Source organism: Peromyscus maniculatus, chromosome 18 (genome assembly GCF_049852395.1).
Source record: "Peromyscus maniculatus bairdii isolate BWxNUB_F1_BW_parent chromosome 18, HU_Pman_BW_mat_3.1, whole genome shotgun sequence".
Lineage (NCBI taxonomy): Eukaryota > Metazoa > Chordata > Mammalia > Rodentia > Cricetidae > Peromyscus > Peromyscus maniculatus.
In genome coordinates this window covers 6,572,501-6,592,893 of record NC_134869.1, presented here as the reverse complement: position 1 = coordinate 6,592,893, position 20,393 = coordinate 6,572,501, and the positions used below count along the sequence as shown (strand labels likewise).

At 42.5% G+C, this 20,393-nt stretch overlaps 2 protein-coding genes across 4 annotated transcripts in view; one reads left to right on the top strand and one right to left on the bottom strand.

Moving 5' to 3' along the window:
• LOC143269256 (disks large homolog 5-like) overlaps positions 1-20,393 on the top strand; it is a 340,382-nt gene that overhangs the window by 89,264 nt on the left and 230,725 nt on the right. The gene's annotated exons all lie outside the window — the stretch shown is intronic.
• Positions 6,490-19,338, bottom strand: LOC143269259 (disks large homolog 5-like). 2 transcript variants are annotated; one of them, XM_076554359.1, is made up of 7 exons: positions 19,153-19,323; positions 16,986-17,148; positions 15,359-15,490; positions 14,110-14,293; positions 10,135-10,247; positions 9,085-9,179; positions 6,490-8,922 (listed from the first exon to the last, which is right to left on the bottom strand). In XM_076554359.1, exons 1-6 carry the CDS (start codon positions 19,274-19,276, stop codon positions 9,137-9,139), a joined length of 759 nt encoding a protein of 252 aa, XP_076410474.1. In that variant the 5' UTR covers positions 19,277-19,323; the 3' UTR covers positions 6,490-8,922; positions 9,085-9,136. The 2 variants fall into 2 exon arrangements, with proteins under 2 accessions (XP_076410474.1, XP_076410475.1); XM_076554360.1 differs by lacking the exon at positions 10,135-10,247 and having other exon boundaries at positions 19,153-19,338.

The window sequence follows — 20,393 nt, the reverse complement described above, 5'->3', positions numbered from 1 at the left end:
AGTGTTGGATTTCCTTTTTATTTATTTATGTATTTAGTTTTTACCATGGATGCTTTTTTCTTGCCCTAATATGACATTTAAGGGTAGTGGGAAGGAGGCGTCTTAGAGATCTGAAGAGTTAGTCAAGGTATCACATTGTTCCATTCCTCTATCTTATGAGGATGGAAACCTACACTTAAGAATTGTGGCATGCAAAAAGGAAGAAAACAAAACTGAACTAACATATTTTTCTACTGGTCCTCAATCAATAAAATCTCAGTTATAAAAGAAAAACTCTTGGGAATTTCTTCCTGTTATCTCTAGATGCAGTTACTGTAAGCATTATGCTATCATCAAAGCCAAACAGGATTTAGGGAGGGTGGCCTCAATAAAACCAGCTATCTAATCACAGAGCTTGATATGCTTTTTCCTGTCTGCAGCAGCAGAATCCGGAAGAAGAGAACTTACATGGTTGCCCAGCAGAGATGCCTCTTTGCTGTCTCAGCCTGGATGCCTGTGGTAACAGTTACAGTAGGAACGCCCCACCTGAAAGTCTTCCAGTTGACATCATTGTATCCTGGGAACCCACAATTTCCTGGTCTTCACTAAGTTCTGGATAGCCAGTAAGTGTTTTTAGTTTTACTTGATGGTGATGATTTACTATAATCTGAAAGTTCAGTAGAAGAGGAAGGAGAAACTGAAAACTTACATATGCTTGGTGTCAAATGTTATCTGAAGTGCTTAACATGTGACATAGATTGTAGATATTCATCTAAGAAAGATCCTGAAACATCTACACATTGTTATCAACATCTTAGACAACATCAGTATTCTAGAAGCATGGAAATTCCATGCACAGAATGCAGCATGATCAAGCATGCCCCACCCAAAAGTAATAGTGCCACTAGCCCATTATAAAGGATCAGGGCACCATCATTGTTGTGCCACAATACACACATGCTTTTTCACACACTATACTCATATATATGTGCCCACATTCGTACATTTAGAAACATGTATTTGTCTACATGCACACCCACACACACCCATATTAGGACACATAGAAATATTCATTAAATTAATTAGATGTACAATAATTTGGTATAACAAAAAATTAAAAGACACAAACAATCCTTGTGGTATTGGTATGCATATGTATGGTATGCATGTTGTATGCAGAACTATGGGTATAGTTATGTGCATATTTTTATAAGTATCTATATGGTATACATAATATGTATAACCATATCTAATTGCATATACATGTGTATATAAATATAAAGATAAACTGAAATCTCAACTCCCAGATACCAGCCAAGGAGGCAGCAGAACTTTCCAAGTGGCCACCTTGCTGTGTTAGCTCTTTTCTACCTTCAACTCTGAGTACCTGTTATGTTTGTTTGAAAGGCATAACTTTTTAATTCACAACAGAGACACTGTTTTGTCTTACCAGAAAATATGTAAAATGTAACTTTCAAAAAACAGAAACATGAGAAACAATCTTTGCTCTCAGTATCTAGAAATGAATATAAAAACTTCCTTCAACACTTTTTTCTATAACTATATATCATTTCAATACTTATATTTTAAATTTTTCTCCCCTGAATAATGCAGTCTTCAATATATATAAGTCATGAGGTATCATTCTCCGTGATGATAGTGGCCACCACTGTCTCTATCTAAAACATCTTCTAGTTGCCTAGAAGTTGAGTTGTTAATTCCTGCATGGACTAGTTTATGTTTCTGTGTAGACTTAGGAAACTTTTATTACACTAGGATTTGAAGACACAGAGGTAACTAGGGTGAGTAGCATGGGAAGGAGATGGCTTGGGTGGGCTGACTGCATGTGTTGGGAAAGTTCTAGTTCAATGGGTGAAAGGTCATGTCTCAAGTAATAGGAGGAAAAAAGGCAGAACAAGGGAAAGGTATTTCTGACTGCACACTGCTACTCAGTGTAGAACAACAGATCAGCTCTTACCCACTGCCTGACACATGGCTGTCCCAGATTTCTACTTAGCATGGTGAAATGGTTGTCCTTGGCTTGCTCTACAGTGGTGTCTATAAAGATGATACAGGTCTAAAAGCATTTGTAACAAATACACCTCAATGTACAAACCCTTACAAGGTGTTCTGCATCAGAGCTGGTTTATACCAAAGTCCATGCTCAAAGGGTCGTCCAGAAGTAGAATTCTTTCCTGAGTCCATTGTTCTCTGTCATTATGTTGGATACCTACTGTCTTAGTTAGGGTTTTATTGCTGTGAAGGGACACCATGACCATAGCAACAATTACAAAGGAAAACATTTAATCAGGTGGCTTACAGTTTCAGAGGTTTAGTTCATTATGATCATGGCAGGACAATGAGGCATGCAGGCAGACATGGTGCTGGAGAAGGAGAAAAATGTGGAGATGAAGCTACATCTTGATCCACATGCAGCAAAAAGTGCTCTGAGACACTAGACATGGCATGAGCATAAGAGATCTCAACCCTCCCCCACTGTAACATAATCCTCCAACAAGGCCACCACAGTCTCTCCAACAAAACCACACCCCCTAATAGTGCCAATCCCTATGAGATTATGGAGGCTTCTTACTTTCAAATTAACAAACCTCCAAGATATACTGAGAAGGCATAATAAAACACATTATGGTATGGCTAATAGAAGATGTTTTTGAGAGGAGAGTACTTTTTTTAAAAAGAGGAGAGTCTTATCATTTGTTTCTACCCATCTTAGTTCCTTGTTAGGGATTCCACAACAAAACAGAGATTACCAAAAGAAAAGCATATTCACTTACCTAGTGCAAAGTTTCACAGCACAAGTCTTCCTAAGGTTAAAACAACCCAAAAATTGCTTAGACATGTGATAATTTTTTTCAAGATTGCTTTCATCCAGAATGTTCATTACATAGAATATCCTGTGCTTAAGAAGTAATCTTTAAATGTGCATATTTTCACATAATATTAAGTAAATATTCTAATTTACAAAGGAAATGTACATTAATAGCAACATTTTGACTTCACTTAATCATTATCAAATTAATTAAATATAAAAGCACATAGTATTGATGCCCAGCAATTGAGTGAGCAAAGCACTGTCTTTGAACAGGTCTCATTCTCTGGTCTATGCCACCCCTAGTCAGGCTTCCAAGTGTGAAAGACAAGAACAAAGCCTTTGACACCAACATCTCACTTGTGTCTAAAGTCTCAACAGGAAGAGCAAGAAAACAGGATTAATCCATCCCCAAGAGTCCCCATGCCTCATTCAAATGGCAGTCACCACAAGCTTCACAAACTCCTGCCAAAAACTGTCCCAAGTGACACTCAGCAGCCCTAGAACACTCCTTAGTTTAGTGTGGGGTACCATCCCAGGCGCAGGTCAGAATGACCCATGGAGAACATGGAGATGGTGAACGGGCATCAGTCCTGCTGTGGTGATCATCTCAAGAGGATTACGGACCCTGCAGGCAGCTAGAGACCTGAACAAGGCTACCAAAGAAAGGGAGTCTTCCAAACACTCATCTGGTCTCATATTAGGCTTCTGTCCCCAAATTCTCCAACGTGTAGGGACAGAGGTGCCCATGGCCCCAAAATTATGGGCCCTTACTGTAGATTTTATTATGGTCCTGATCCTTGGAGTGGCCTACAGCCTTCATGTTCACCAGAGTTCCTTCCATACCACAAAATGATGCCTTTATGTATCTCCCATGTTTCCCAATACCCGTACCCTTCTCACCTTGGAGGCCTTTCCTGATACTCAACTCCTGGTGGGCCCAGTCATTTCACCCATGCAGCATGACATTGAGCCATGGGCATTCACCATTGCTCAGGTCCAGCACTGTGCCTCTTAGAGCATGTAGTAGACCTGAGAGTTTATTCTAGAGTTGATGGAAAGTGGAATGTAATGAAACGTGTGTCAAAATGAAAGCAATAGGAGTCAAGCAGATGAATGGCAAACAGTGAGGGCTTTTGGATCATGTCCTCTCTGTGTGCCTTCATCAGTCTTCAGATATGAGGCTGCACCTTTCCTCCATGGAGAGACATGTGGTGCTTCTGACCTGCTTCAGGAAATTGTCAGGAAGTCCTTTCTAGGTTGTATGAGCAGTTTCAGGGGAAGATATGAGTCCTTCCTCACATTCATTCATCCACTCAAAGAACTTCCTATGTCAAGCCCCATGTTTTGATATAGCATATTCTGAATGTCAACAACTATGAAATAAAGCAAAAGTCTGGATATAATTAATGACTGTGCTCATATTTAATACTGAAGTGTAACATATATATTAATTTAAAGATGCATCTCACTATATCACGTTCTGTGCATGTCATTTTGCATCAACTTTTCAGTGATTCTTGTTTTAAAAGTATCTAGAGATTGAAATGTACAAGGCACTCCATTTTAAGGGGAATGTTTTTCACTAAGTCTTTGAGACATTAGTATTCTAAAACATGCAGTAACCACAAAGGTTATTTAAGTGCTGAAGTGCCTTGCAAATTTTGATCCTTGTAGGAATGTTGTATTGAGAGAAGTATGTGATGATTGCTGTAACTGGTTAAATGCTGAAACCTGAACTGTTCACAGGAGCCTGAACAGCACTAATGACCTGAGAAGTGCACGGGGCACAAAGGACAGACTCTCAAAGGCACAATGCCAGGAAGGAACATGGCATTTCAATGACTCATCCTGGAACCTTCCTTGGTGCTTTTTCACTGGTTATTTCCAGTGAACTCACTCACCTGCATGTCAGAGTAATTAACTTTTGCCTTTTCCCATGAATTACCCTGAACCAGCAGTTTCTTCAAGCTAGACACACAGCAACCCTCTTCCCATCAAGAATTCTTACCCCTAGCGTGAGCTTTTTTTAAGAGTATCATTCATTTGAAACAAAATTCTGTACAAATTTTCCCAATGCCCATTAATATTAAAATATTCTCTAAGTTTCAGAACCACAAGAAAATCCTCTAAGGCAGAAAGCCACGAGTTGATCATGGAAAGTACCAGAGAAGGGCCACTGAGATGCCTAGTTGGGTGGAAGGAAAGAGCTTACTCCTCCTAATTTGTTCATTGACCTCCATGTGAACAGAATGTCAAAATGGCATGGTGTGTATTGTGTGTTCATTCTCTATCATATGTCTGTATATAAGTGTTTCCCTTATTGTAAATAAGTAAATAGATAGATGGTATTATTTTAAATTCCAATCAGATTTCCATACATTATTCATATGTAATATTTTTAAAATAATGAAAAAAAATCAATGCAGCTCACAACTGTGTGTAACTCTAGTTCCAGAGGATTTGACACCCTCACACAGGCATACATGAAACCAAAACACCAATGCATTTAAATTGGTGAATAAAAAAATTAAATTTTTGTAGGAGCTAGTGGGGTCAGGAGCCCCACAAGCATGCCACAGAACTAAATGACCTAGGTTCATAGTGACTCAGAGCCTGAACCACCAACCAGGGAGCATCATGGGACTGACCTAGGCACTCTGCATATATTTTTCAGTTGTATAACTTGGTCTTCTTGTGAGACTCCTAAGAGTGAGAGCAGGGCTTGTCTCTATTGACTGCTTTTGGGACCCATCCTCCTTCTGAATTGCTATATCCAGCCTTAATAGAAGAAGTCATGCCTAGTCCTACCACAACTTGATATGACATGGCAGGCAGATATCCATAGGAGGCCTGCCCATTTCTGAAGAGAAGAGGAGGAGGAATGGATGTGGATCAGGAAGAGTGGGGGTGGGTGGAAGGTTGAGAGGAGAGGATGGAGGTGAAATTTTGGTTAGGATGTAAAAACAAAAATAAATAAATAAAATCATTCATTCTAAAAGAAGGGAGAATATTGATGTTTATCATATTTAAATTTGGGATACTAAAAAATGTCCCTCAAGGGACATTACCACTTATTCTAACTTTTTATTGTGTTTGTAGTTGTACAGGGATAGTTAAATAATGCTAGGCATAATTTTGAGCTAGTCTAATACGTAATGTGTTTGCTTTGTACTTGGAATAATTATATCATGTTTAGGCATTATTATGACCTGGTTATTGTTTTACATTTAGAAATTAATCATGATATAAAAAGATATAATTGTGTGTCAAGTTGACATGGGGTGAAGTTGTGATAGCTATTTTTAGTTGTCAATTTTATTACATCTGGATTAACTAAGACCCCAATATGGAGGGGCACACCTGTGAGGTATATTTGCTTAATTTGAAGACAGAAGATCCACACAGAATCCTGCTCTTTGTGGTTGGAAGACATTAATCTGGATGTTAATGAGGAAAGTAACATCTTTAACTCAGATGTTTTGAGCCAAAACCTCATCTGTAACCTTAGCCAGGCCTTGTGCTGGTAGCCCATATACAGAAATGGAGGAAGGGAGCCTTGACTCTTTAGCTGCTTGCTCTCACCTTGCTAGCAAGTCCATTCCTTCACTGGCATTGGAGCCATCTTCTTTGGGATTCCAGACTATACTACTGATGGGCGGAGATATCAAGCATTGTGGACTGAGCAACTACTGGATTCTTGGACTTTGCCATCATAGCCAGCCAAGGTTCAATTAGCTGGACCACAGCCTCTAAGTCATTCTAAAAAATAGGCTTTTGTACATATAGAAATGCATTCTATAAGTTGTTACCCCATAGAACCCAGACCAATACACCAGACAGGGATAAAACTTTGAGAGTAGTTTGGTCCTCACAGCAGCATTATGTCAGTTATGAATTGTACAGAATCACTGGGCAAGAAAGTAAAATAACACAAGTCTGAAATTTCTCCAATGGATCACACACTAATCTAATTAAATGAGTAATTATATGAGATGGAGAGATTCGAGCTTAAGTGAGGAATGAAAAACCAGATGTCTTAGCTTATGTGGGCCAAGACATGGCAACACACACACACACACACACACACACACACACACACACACACACACACACCTGCACACATTAAGATCAGTAGACAGTAGGTACTTTTTGCTCTTGATTATGATAGTTCTAGCTTGGAGGCATACGGAATTACTTCCTTTTACACATTAAATCTCTCCCTCACTCTAGTCTCAGAAGTCAGATCTATCCCAGAGTAGCTTCACAAGAGTAAATCAGTCATCTTGAAGAATTTTCTCGATATAATCGTGATCTGCTGTAGTAAAAGAGCAGCTTCAACCACTTCTCTCCTTTTTTAGTTTTGCCCAAAATCACTCTGCCACATGTGGCCCTGATGCAAACTCTATCCACTCCCTCTAGTCATGAGGTTCCCTCCCATCATTGCTTTTCTGGACCATCAAGAGGGATTCCTCATCCTACCTCCACCCCCAGGAGGGTCTTCTCAATTCTGCATTTCATCAGACAGGCTTAATAGGTCCTGTCAACATAGAAGAGATCTATCAAATCTGTTCCATTCTCACAGTCAGTGAGACTTGGGCAGGATCCTGAACCTATGAGAGCCCTGAATGGATGTGTGGCAGTCTAAGACAATTAGCATGCCTGTCCCTACAGTTTTCAATAAACTTCAGTCTTTGGTTGGGAGTGATCCAATCCACCTAATACAGCACACATGGCTGGGAGGACAGGAGTCAATGCAGGGACTCGGGAGATGGCTCATCCATTAAGAGCATTTATTGCTGTCTCAGAAGACCCACAGGACAGCTAAAAAACCTTTTAACTTAAATTCTACGGGGACTCTGCCCTCACCTGGCCTCTGTGGGAATTGCATGTATGTGGTAGTAAAACACCCCTAAGTATAAAGAAAACACCACAAAATATCCCAACATGTCTTGCAGGAAATTGTCTCTACTGATCTGTTATCACTCATGATATATTTCAAGAAAACCAGAGGCATATTACTTTTCATTTCCTGATTTCTTTTATACAATTTTAATGAACAGTTTTTTTCCTGAGAGGCCTGGAGCAATATATTTTTGTTTCCCTTAATTTCGACTAAATGATGATTTTGTGAACATGTGTGTACAGTGTACCACATTTTACTGGTAGCTAAATATATGACCTCAAAGATAGAATATGTCTAGTTCTTTTCTTATGTAGTTGGTATCCATGGAGTAGGCTATGCCATCCACATCCAAGGTGCCACCCCCTGTGTAGCCCTGAGACCCATGAATGGAAAATCCTTGTGCAGCCCGAGCTTCCTGGATCTTACTGAGATACATCCAAGCCTGTGAGTTCTAGGTTTACAGGAGTGTGAAACCTCACCTGACTAAAGAAGAGTCTCAGAGTAAAAAGTTTGAAATTGTATTTTATTCATAAAATACATTCATTTTACTCAATGGGGCCTTCAAAACAGTATCATTATATACAGTGTATAGCCTTAGCAAACTATTAAAACAATGACAAGATTAAGAGTAATAACAAAAGTTAAAAAACCTTAAATGAAAATGAAGAAAACCAAAAACCAATGCATAAATATCCCAAGATATAAAACAAAAATATTAAGGAAATTACAGTTTTCTTTGTAATTTCACTATGAAAGCGCAGATGAAGTGAGGAACTGCCTTATTCTCTGTAGTGAATTATCTTCAGCTACACTTGCCTGTGACATGGCGTCAGCTTCAGCGCTGCAGTAGAGAGACTCTTGTGCTTTTGGTGTAGTCTGTCTCGATGGCAGTGTGACATAAACACAGTCTTCCTTGTCAGATTTCCCATCACATATGGAGTCAGGGCTTTTAATAATTTGTTGTGTGTTCTCTGTATCTTAGACTTATTTCTGACACAAACTTTTCTCTGGGGATAGTGAGCCAAAAGATGTAGATGATATTGTGGCTGGATCGCCTGATGGTAGGTTGATATTTGCTCACTGTTGAGTTCAAAGCTGAAAAGAGGTAGCATTTTCTGAGGAGGCCTTGAACCTGGAGTGTAGAATATCATGCCTTACGGTGTCTCTGGCTTCTTCCAGCCTTCTCAGTTTTCTTATCAGGTGCTGTCTGGGAAAATCAGTAAAGAAAATATGATTTAGAAACAGTTTTGCTGTGCCACTGGCATGAGAGATCAGGGCCTGTTCATCCCTAGTAAACAAAAGTTAAGGAAGGAAACACACCCGATGATCCCTGACTGCTGGGGATGGGGCTCAATGGTGGCTGACTTGCCTGAGACATAGTGTTTCTGCTTCAGCAGCTCCATCTGCAGGAGGCTCTCATCCTAGGCTGTGGTCGGCTCCAGTTTCTGCTGGAGGTTTTCAAACCTAGGGGAGGAAGACAGCTGGGACACAAGCCTGGGGGGACCTGCCATGTCAGCTTTTGAACCCCCACCAGATCTACTCAGCTAGACAATTGAGCATTACCTTTCAGCTGAGTTCATTCCCTGCTTCCCCAAGGGAAAATGGTCAGAGAGCTACTGGGCAGGATTTTTTTTCTCATCTTTTAAAAACTAGTAGACTTGAACTGGAAAATACACACTGTGCTGGATTAGAAAAAACAGCACATTTCTCCAACAGTCAAAAGACATCATTTTGGAGAAATATCATTATGACAAAGGTCTGAGGCACAGGTCAGGGAAGATGTACCTGGCCTTGATTAGATACCAGGTGAATATGAACCTCCTGGAAAACTCTATGCCTGCCCTCTAGTGGAGCCTACATAGCAATGCAGAGAAGGCCTTGCTTATTCCTACATCTCAGAACCCTGCATGGGCTTAACTTGTCAACTCCTACTCTGTTTATGATCAGAGTAAATCTTCTCATGAGAAACTGATAAATAGTGCAGAGAGCCTGCAATCAGCAGGAGACTGCTGGATACAAATCTGCCAAAAGGTAGACACTTATCTCTAAACGTCTTATTCCTTATGGAAAAAAAAGTTGCAGAACGACACACTTTCCTCATGATTGATTATCCCCTCTAGGTTCCTGGCTAATACGGGCATATTTGTGGGGAGATCTAATCTAAGAGATGAGATACTCAGAGCATATTAGTGGTCTCAGAAGGGAAGAAGAGGACACAATCTCCATAAGACCAAGGAGAAAACATATTGCTTCCTGGACATAAGTTCCTATTGACTGAGTCAGCAATGACACTCTGAGATGTTCTTTCCCTGGCTATGGCTGGGAGCTTTGCCAATTGAATACAAACTCAAGGAGGACAGAAATCCAGGTACAGCGGACCCCCTTGGATCCATCTGCTTCTGGAATCCTGGGCTCCTACCTCATCTGGGACACAGTGAAGTGATGCTGCAGCTTTGCTGCCAAGTCCCATTGCCGGGTGAGCAGCTCCTGCTTCAACAGGTGCTGAAGATCTTCCTCAAGTCTTTGATGTTCCTGTTCATTAGAAGATTGTGTTTTTAGGAGAGGATTGTGTGCACCATTTAAATACACACACGTGTAAGCACACACACACACACACACACACACACACACACACATGAATGCATGCACGTATACACTCTTGAACATGTGAATGGATGCACACATACAAGCACACTACATTGCATCCATGATTAGTTTCCCAGATAACACTATTGTAAGAAGAGATCACCTGTGATAGCATGGAGAAGAAAGTTACCTTTCATTAACCCACACCCTCTCTACCCATCATCCATCCCAGAGGCAGGAAAACAGAGGATGCTCTAAACACAGAGATGGGGAGAAGATTGTGTACTTTTACTTTGTTTCGATATTTTTTCATTTCATTTTACTTTATATGTGCGGGTGTTCTGCCTGCCTGTGTGTCTGTATAACACATGCATGCCTGGTGACCTGGGAGAAGAACTCAGTGGACAGATCAGTCAGTGTAGTACTTACTTTATAAACCTGAACACAGACAGGTGAACCCCAGGGGTTTTTGACTGGTAATCCAAGCTCTCCTAGCAAGTTCCCAGTCTGTGCACTGAAGGGTTAGTTCCCCAGCACAGGACCACTGGATGGCAGTGGACCAGCCACTTGCTCTCACACAATGATTCCTCAAGGGCATCTTTCTCCCAAAGAAGCTCTCTAAACCACAGGTTGCCTTAGGCCCAAAGCAATGAGCTCAGAAAACTAGAAAACTTCTAAAATCAGGAGTTTATATTAACCTTTCCTCCAAGTAACATGATTGTGTCAGGGATTTCTTTGAGTAACAGAAGGTTGACTAACTCAGCCAAATGATTGCATGTATTATTTCAAGGTTCACAATATTCCGTGGACCAGATTGCATGTTTTCACTCATCAGTGATGGGCATCTGAATAGTTTCTAGTTGGGAGTGCTGTGATGAGTCCTGCTGTAACCCGATTGTCCCCTATTCTCTAGGACACCTACTTTCCATTCTAGAATCAATGGTCCACCTAGAGTCTGCAGTTCAACTTTCTGAATAATTGTACATAGCTTCTCACAGGGCTGCACCATTTTACACTACTATCAATATCTGAGAATTCTCATTTCTGCGAACCCTCCATCAGGATGAATTTTAACTCAGTATGAAGAAGTTCAAAATAAAAGCAGTTTTTGAGTGCTGCAGACAGAACATGGAGTGGGTGCTTTAGAGTGTGATGAGCCTAAGGGGTGCACTGAGACAGCCTCTTCTCACACCTCAGCATAGCTGTGGGACTTCTGCTGGGCTGAGATGCAGTCACAAGCATCTCTGCAGTTCAGAATTTCTCAGAGAATAAAATCCAGGCCAAGCTCCAAGGACAAGGTTAGCTGAACCAAGGTTAGGGAAAGGTGCAAGGAAAATGGCAGCAGACAATGAGGAGAAAAACAAAACAGGATGCAGGGAAGTCATCAGTGGTCAGGCACCATTCACCCAGAACAGAGGACACAAACTCTCATGCACCTTTCCTGCCTCTCAGTAGCCTCTTTCTCACCTTCATTGACCCCACTACTTTGTTTTTCTCCCAAGGATTTCTTTGCAGATAAATAATTCTGCCTCTACAAATATCTGAAAAACTTTTACCTTGCATCAATTTTCTGTCTTTTGTTGTTGTTAGCTTTATGGACATGCAGAATTATGGGTAGCTCCATCAGTTCTTTGACTGATGCAAAGTGGTACTAACCAGGTTAGGCATAGTACTTTCTCATTGAAGTCTGTCTCCATCATTCTTAAAAATGTTCCATTGCTCCTTTAGTGAGTGAAGATACACATAGAGGCTCAAACACATATTCCCATACACACAAAGATGCACTTAAAGACAACTCACAGACACACACATACAACACACACACACAGACACACACAGACACACACACACACACACACACACACACACACACACACACACCTTTCTTGTACCCAGGAGAGCAAGGCAGAAGACTAGAATCTTGCAGCACCTTTTCTACTCTAGGGTGAGGTAGTGGGTCCTCCCCGCTATCTAAAAGACTCAGACCCATCCAGGCTCTTCTGCCCTGGCCTGAACTTATTTCCCTTCCTAGGAAAGTTTTTATCACCAGACTCACTGATTGTACAGAAAAGTAACAACCTCTGCACAACTGAGTTTGACTACACAAGACCAAGTGCCCATGGAAGAGGGCTGGACATGAAGCCTCCCGACAGATCCAAGTTGACCCATCATGGACTCCTCACTAAACCTGCCCAGACTTTTCCACAGAAACAGTGATAGAACAGAGAATGGAAGTCACCCATTGTCATTACCCAATAACTTTTGACCAGATTACAGTGCATATTATATGAAAACAGCCCCAAGGAAGTCACTAGGAGGCTACATAGGTCACCTACAGCACTTTTCTGAAATGCGCACTCTATACAACTATGAGGAGGAATCTGTCCTAAGACACAGTCATATACATGATAGAGTGAGCATCAAAATGTCAGGTTCCTTATTGTATAGCCAGTAAGACAAACTAGAAATATCCTGGGATGTTACCTCTATGCTGTGAAAGAAAAGTCTATGTTGATTTTTCAAATAGCTCCATTGTTTGATTTTTGCTATTTATTACAAAATGAATTAATTCCAAAGTAATAATGGTGTGTAAAAATTAAGAGAAACCAGCAAGTCAGTTCTTTTTCTGACCAAATGTATCATTTAGTAATGAGATGAGACAGAAAAAGACAGGAAGCTCTACTGTGAGGAGTCAGGAGATCCAAAGATCTGTGGCTGTCCAGCTTAGCCAGAAGAGAAAATTTCAGGTTCAGTGAGAGACCTGGGCTAATGGGAATAAGGGAGAAAGCAACAGAGGTCGCTTGACGTGGCTTTCCAACAAACAAACAAATGTGTGCACCCTCACACATGCATACACCACACACACACACACACACACACACACACACACACACACACATACACACACACACACACACACCTCAAATCATAAGTGAACAGAATGCAATGAGGAGGACATGAACTGAATGAGGATGGCATTACCAGTTGAATTGAAACTCCTCACACTAGCTGTTTCAAGTGAGACCCACAGTTCTGCTTTCCATCATTTTGAGACTAAACATGTCTGGGGAAACATGCTGTGCTTCTGCAGCCTATGTTGGTGTAGTTGGAGAAATTATTCTCTCAAAATCTCAAATCTGCCACCCTCGCCCCCGCCTGTCATAAGCCCTGGCCACATCCCTGGTCATCCAGTGAGCTTCTGAGTGTAAGATCCAGGATAGTAGAATTGGCCAATGCCAGTCAGAGGAAACAGTATTGACAAGCTGTTACTTAGTTTCTGTCAGTGTGAACCAAGAGGTTAACCAGGTAAAGAGAAAGCCATGGCAGTCTGGGAACAAGAGGGTAAAATGCCATATGACACCCAAAAAGATGTCCACAAGACCCAGTCATTTGACGTTTGTAGGGGATGTTCCTCCTTCCATACTGTTTCTGCCTCTGATCTCATATGACCTCTGCAAGCAAATGAGATCCTGATTCTTGAACTCAGTCAATCAGATCTCTGTGCTACTCCCTATGTGGCTCCCATCATAACACCGCTCCTTCCATGCTAACATATCAGTAAGTGACAAGTGATTGACCTGTCTCCCTCGATGGACTGCAGCTTCTAGCAGAGCAGTAGGGTTCCTTGGCAGTCATGCAGTGCCTTCCAAGAGGCTAACTCCTCAGAAAGACTTGTGAATGATCACAGAAATGAACTATTGGATGGGATGGGTCAGTTGGATAAGTGAGTTGAGGGTTACATGGGCGTGTGTATATGTGTGTGTATGGTTAGACAGGTGGGCAGCCTGGCCCTGCTGCTTCAACCTACCTGCTGCTGCTTTGTCCACATGTCATAGATCTTCTCATGGGCCTCCTCACAGAGCCTCCTGGCCTCCTCACAGGACTCTTGTAGTAAAATCTGCTCCCCCTGCAGCTTTCTGTTATCCTCTTTCAACATGCTCACTTTTTCCATCAGCCGAGTCCATTCACTCAGGAGCTGACTGTAGAGGGTGCTGAAATATCAGCAAAAATGATGAGCTCCACCTCCATCTGCACTCCTGCCTCCCAATACCATTATTCCTGCAAGGTGTCATCTCCCCAACCCCAGATCCCTGGGATGAAGCCACATTAGCCATGCCAGCATGACTGAGGTACAGACAAAAGACAGAGAATAGCCAAATTCCAGAAAGATTCAAACTATTTCTGAATACCCTGACAGCAAAAGGGATCCATGTAACTCTGAAAACTAGATCCCCTACCTCTCCACCACACACCCTGGTGTTTAACTGTTCACAGTATTGAGCAAACATGAGCAGGAAGAGGGAAACCATGCTCAGGGGGTGGGGTGGGGCAGAAGACCCAGTGGGAATGCATTTCATGTTTTCCATAGAAAGGAGCTCTGTAAGCTCCTGCCAGAGCCACAGAAAACATTCATGGTGAAAACCATGTTTTCTGTCTAGAAGTTCCAGAAGCTGACAGGAAAATGTTGGGAGGGGCTCTGAGACTTTTCACTCTTAGGAGAACTCAGTCTAGGAGGCACAATTCCAAGAGCTATCAGACAGGCTGCTTGCTAAGAGGTAAACAGGCTAGAACCACAGCCCAGCTTTGTTCAAAGGTGAAGAAGGGAAGAAGCTGCTGTGGGATGTCTTCTGTATGCTGTGAATATGTATTGCTCCCATTGATTAATAAGGAAGCTGCTTTGGCCTATGACAAGGCAGCATGGAGCCAGGCAGAAAAATCCAGAAAAGTTAGAGAAGAAAGTCAGAGGTGGAGGAGATGTCAGCGGCCACCCAAGGAGAAACATGCCAGCAGCCTGGCCATGCAGCAGCCATGTGGCAAACATTGACTAATAGAAATGGGTTAATTTAAGATGATAGAGCTAGCTAGCCAGAAACTTAAGCCATTGGCCATACAGTTTGTAAGTAATATAAGCCTCTGTGTGTGTCTTTGGGACCATTTGGCTTCGGGAGGTGGGACAGATTCCTCCTGACAGCTGGTCAGGCAGGACTGGAAAAACATCAGACTACCAGAAGCAGTCCCTAACAATTTCAGGGGTCCCAACTAAATTAGGCACTCACCGGTAGGAGTTGGTCTGCTCACTCAGCTCCTTGCACTTGTACGAAGCCTCACAAATCTCCTTGGGGAATTTCTTTATATCTGACATCTCCTTCTTATGCTGTGTTTTCAACATATCCAGCTCAGATTTCAGCCTGTGGTAGGGCATGGCCCCAGGAGCAAAGGACCCCATGAATACATGCCTTAGGGACCACATGAATTAAGGTTCTGTTTTATACTACCGTAGCCCACTGGATGTCACACCCTGAATTCTATACTGGACCTCCTGATGTGCATTAGACTTGCCTTACTGTCCCATGGCCAGGAAAGGCTGGGTGTCAATAGGGAAGGAGACAGGGCTACATGAGCTCCCTCAGTAGACCTCTGGGAGCAGACTAGCTGGCTCTGAAGGTCTGAGCAGTCTGTGCCACAGATGGGGGTGTATCTGAAATCTGCAATGACGTTCCCACTGTCTTGAGAACAGAGATTCTTTCTCCGTACAAGGATACCCAGAACTCATGATCTGTATGGCCATGGGGAGGCACTACATTCAGGTGGCTTTATAAACACCCAAGGGGATTCCAATGAGGGACCAGGATGTGCACAAAGGCTGAGAGCAGTGATGCTCAATGTGGGGCTCCCTGGCCTCAGCACTTCCATCACCAGAAATTTTTGAGACATGTGAATATTCAGACCTACTATCAATCTCTGACTCTCAGGATCTGAAAGGATGGACACACACACACACATACACACACACACACACACACACACACACACACACACACACACACACACTGTCTCAGAGACAGTACAGAACACACTCAGACACACAATCCTCAGCACAAGGAGATTTATTAACCTAGCAGTGCAAGCATAGCTTGGGAGCGTGTCTCTTGAGCAGGCGAAGGCACACAGCAAGCAGCAGTCTTTTTTAACAGTGGGTTTTTAAGTAGAAAAGGTTAAGTCTGTGCTGGGTAAATTGTTGAGCTCTGATGGGACAGGTTAGCCAGTGTAACCAAGTAATAAATTTTGATTGTTGAACTTTAGTGTTTAGTTTCAAAAATGAGTCAGTGTCCACAAAAGGGACTGGACTTTGGGGACTAAATTTAGGAATGTTATCTAATGGTTTATCAAGGGAGAGAGAAGTGAAAAGAGCAAAACCGGCCACTGCTTTGTTTGCAATGTTTGGGCCCCTTAGAGAGCACTTCACACACATGAACCCACACACAGGATATCAAAGAAATGCAGGCAGGGAGTATTGCCTCAAAGTATAAGGAGCAAGACCAGAGAGGAGCAGGGATGAACTCCAAGCCTTCCAGACACACAGATGGATGAGTAGGACCACAAGGCCTTTCAGCCTATTCCCAGAGCAAAGAGCAAAAATAAATATAAACCCTCAACCGAGAGCACCAAGGATCTCCTAAAAGCCGATGTCTGTCAAGGCCTCTTGAAATGCATGTTGTGATCTTACAACTTCCTGCCCATCTGTAGATTGTGATTCAGGCCACAGGCTCTGCTTTCTCATTCGGAGGAATCAGAACAGCCTGTGTCAAATCTCACTCCTACAGGTTTCAGTTCTGCCTCTCAGATGTACTCAGGACACAGTAGGGTCAAGACAGTTACCAGAGAAAAGGGCATGATGAATACCTGTTGTTCAACTCATTGTTGTTATAACGGGCCAGGAGTTCCAGCAGTTCATTCCTCTCATTGGTCAGCATCTGTAGCTGAAGGGTCAGTTTATCCACCTGGTTCAGCTGCTGCTCCTGCTCAGTGAGGAAGAAGGGTGTGGATGATGCCTTCCTAGTAGTCCCTGTAGGTACATAAACACAGTGAATTTGTACAGATGAATGGCATAGGGCCAAGAGAGATCATGTGGAGTCCCAAGAGGCAGCCTGAGGGAGAGCAAATGCATGGAACCCAACGAAGGCTGAAAATTCAGAGCAGATATCCTTAAACTGGGGTCCATAAGCGATGTGTCTGTCTCCAATCTCTGAGGATAGATACATGCCTCAGGCCCTACTGCAGCCCCACTGTCCCTGAAAGGCATAAGCAAGGTCAGTCATGTTGGCATGGAATTGTCACCAGATACCTGCTATGATGCAAGAAAGTCCTGGACTCCCTGGTGATTTGTACCTCCCTGCCCGATAACCTGTGTGCAGGACTAAAAGACACTGAATGTCTCAGACCTGGGTACATGGATGGAAAGTTTTGCTCTCTGGTATTTATATCAGATATCCATGAAACCTACAGAAATCCACTGAGAATAAAGTGCAGCAACATGCTACCCTGATACCTCATTAGTGGTTCTGTGCCTCCTTTGGCATTCTTTGACAGTCAGAATGAACTGAAAAAGGTCTTAGCACAGCACTGCATCCTTGACCATTCCTGGCCCTCTGCCAACTAACCATCAGAAACCTCCACTTTGGATCTGCTCTTTAGGGACCCAGAGAAGCAGCATAGGCGCATGGCTTCAGATGATTACAGCTACTGAACCCCATTACTAGAAGGTCCAGTTCTGGCCTCAACTCCTCCCTAAAAAACCAGAGATCTCTCTTCCAGTCAGTATGCTCAATCTTGCCAAAATGTTGATTGGTGAACCCTATACGCACTTAATGAATGCCTCAAGAGCAAATGGCATTGTAACAACACTGGTGATTTCACAAAAGATGCCAAGGGCTCTCCAGGATACAATAGAATTTCCAGAGAAGGGACTGTTAGGGTCACTGCCAACAGCCTTCACCTATCTTATAACAAACTGTTCCCCAAGTCACTGAACGCCAAGCTGCCCTTTCCAGGAGCCTTCCCTGAAACACAGGGGAAGGCCTTCAACACCCCCTCCTTCCAATCCAGAGATCTCTCTGATTCATTAGAATCTAGTTCATTCTAATTCAACAGTTCATCATGTATGGAGGGCAAGACTCATTTTCCAAACTATACTCAGGAATGGCTCTTCTCTTCCTGATGATCTCTAACAAGATGAGAAATAAAGGATGCTAAGAAATTAGCTCAGTATAATGGGGAAGGAAGATCAGTTGCACGAGGTGAATAAGCACATCAGAGAAGATCCACAGGGCAGTTACAATGTATGAGGATGGTGGAGGATTATGTGGGTCCTGTCAGAGCAATGATAAGTCACATAGGTAAAGATGAAACTTTTGCCAAAAGCTTCAGGAGAATACATTCCATCCATCATGATGTTAGCAAAGATGTTATCAACCATTGAAAGGTGTGACTGAAAATACCTATGAACTGGGCATCCACAGGTGAGCCCTCTGACACCAAGAACAAATACTGACAGGAAGAGTGATATCCCAGTCCTACACTCAAGGTAGAGGGAAGATGACTGGCTAGTGAGAGGGCAGGAACTCAGAAACCTTAGGGATCACTGACATGAAGCAATACTTGATGGTTCCTGCCCTGCTAGTGGTTGTTATTTAAAATGTGAGAGCCTCTAGCTCTGGCCAGGGGACATTACTCTCTCTGTTACTAGTGACACACACCAAAAGACATCCAGTGTGTGTGAGTTGCTGGGCTGGTACTGAAACCTCTTTAGTCCCCATGTGCTTCCTTCCACTCAGAGTGAAAGCTGAGGGCCCTCAACAGAACAGCTGCAGCCATGAATATTCCTGGCTCTCTGCCAAACTAACCTTGAAAATCCTCAACATTGTTCTGCTCTTGAAGAACTCAGAGGAGCAGGTATGCCCATTGCTTCTCAGAAATTCTCACCTGCTTAGCCCCACTCCTGGAAGAAGCAGCTCAAGCCTTCCTCCTTCAGGAAGCTCCCCATCCCTTTCCCAGGACTCACTGAGCTTACCCCAGAACCATTTATTTCTTGATGTGTGACCTGGAGACTGAAGGCCATCTTCCTTCTGCCTCCCTTTGGTCTCCCTGTGCTCTCCATCCTGTCTCCCAAGAATCCTGTTCAGTCTAGACAGCATGTCTGTAGGTGAAACACAAGACACTGCACAAATGCCCCAATGACAGTTGATGTTGCCACAACACTGGTGACATCACATGGAATGCCAGGGCTCTCCAGGATACAGTAGAATGTCCATGTGCTGATGTCACCTGGTATATCTATTTCATCCCTGCTACATACCTCACCGAAAAGTGACTTGAAACCAAGGTGCCATTTTCAGGAGCCTCTGGATTCACAATGGAAGCCTTTAGGTAGTTCCTCCTTCCAAAGCCAGAAATCTAGGCCTCTGCTTCATTAGAAACTTTATCCAAGTGAAGTTGAAAGCTCACTTCTCATGCACTGTCCATGGTTAGATTTTCCCCTCCTTAAGATTAATAATCAACAATTTGAGAAAGAAAGGATGCTTAGAAATGAGGTCAGGATAAAGGGGAGTAGTAGGGATGAGACCTCTGAAGTGAATATTCACCCAGGGAAGATCCTCAGAACTTTAGAGATTGGTGGGCTCAAAAAAAGTTACATAGTTAGTTATGAAGATTCCCCCAGTGTTAGTAGAGCTCACTCAAGCTATGAGGTTGTTAGTGAGATGGTATCTTAGTGTCATTTGATTTGCATTTCCCTCTTGGCTAAGGATTTTTAGCAATTCCTTAAATGTCTTTTGGCCATTTAATATTCTTCTATTGTGAATTCTCTGTTTAGATCTGTACCCCATTTTTTAAGTTGGATTATTTGGTATTTTGATGTCTATTTTCTTGAGTTTTTTTTTTTTATATTTTGGAGATCATCCCTCTGTCAGATGTGGGTTTGGTAAAAATCTTTTCCCATTCTGTAGGCTGTCATCTTGTCTTGTTAACTGTCTCTTTTGCCTTACAGAAGCTTCTCAGTTGCAGGAGGTCCCATGTATTAGTTGTTGCTCTCAGTGTCTGTGCTACTTCTCTTCTATCAGGTTCAGTGTAATTGGATTTATGTTCAGGTGTTTGATCCATTTGGACTTGAGTTTTGTGCATGGGCACAGATAAAGGATCAATTTGCATTCTAGCATGTGTGAATGCCAGCACCATTTGTCAAAAATGCTTTCTTTTTTTCATTGTATAATTTTAGCTTCTTTGTCAAAAATCAGGTGTTCATATGTCTTTAGA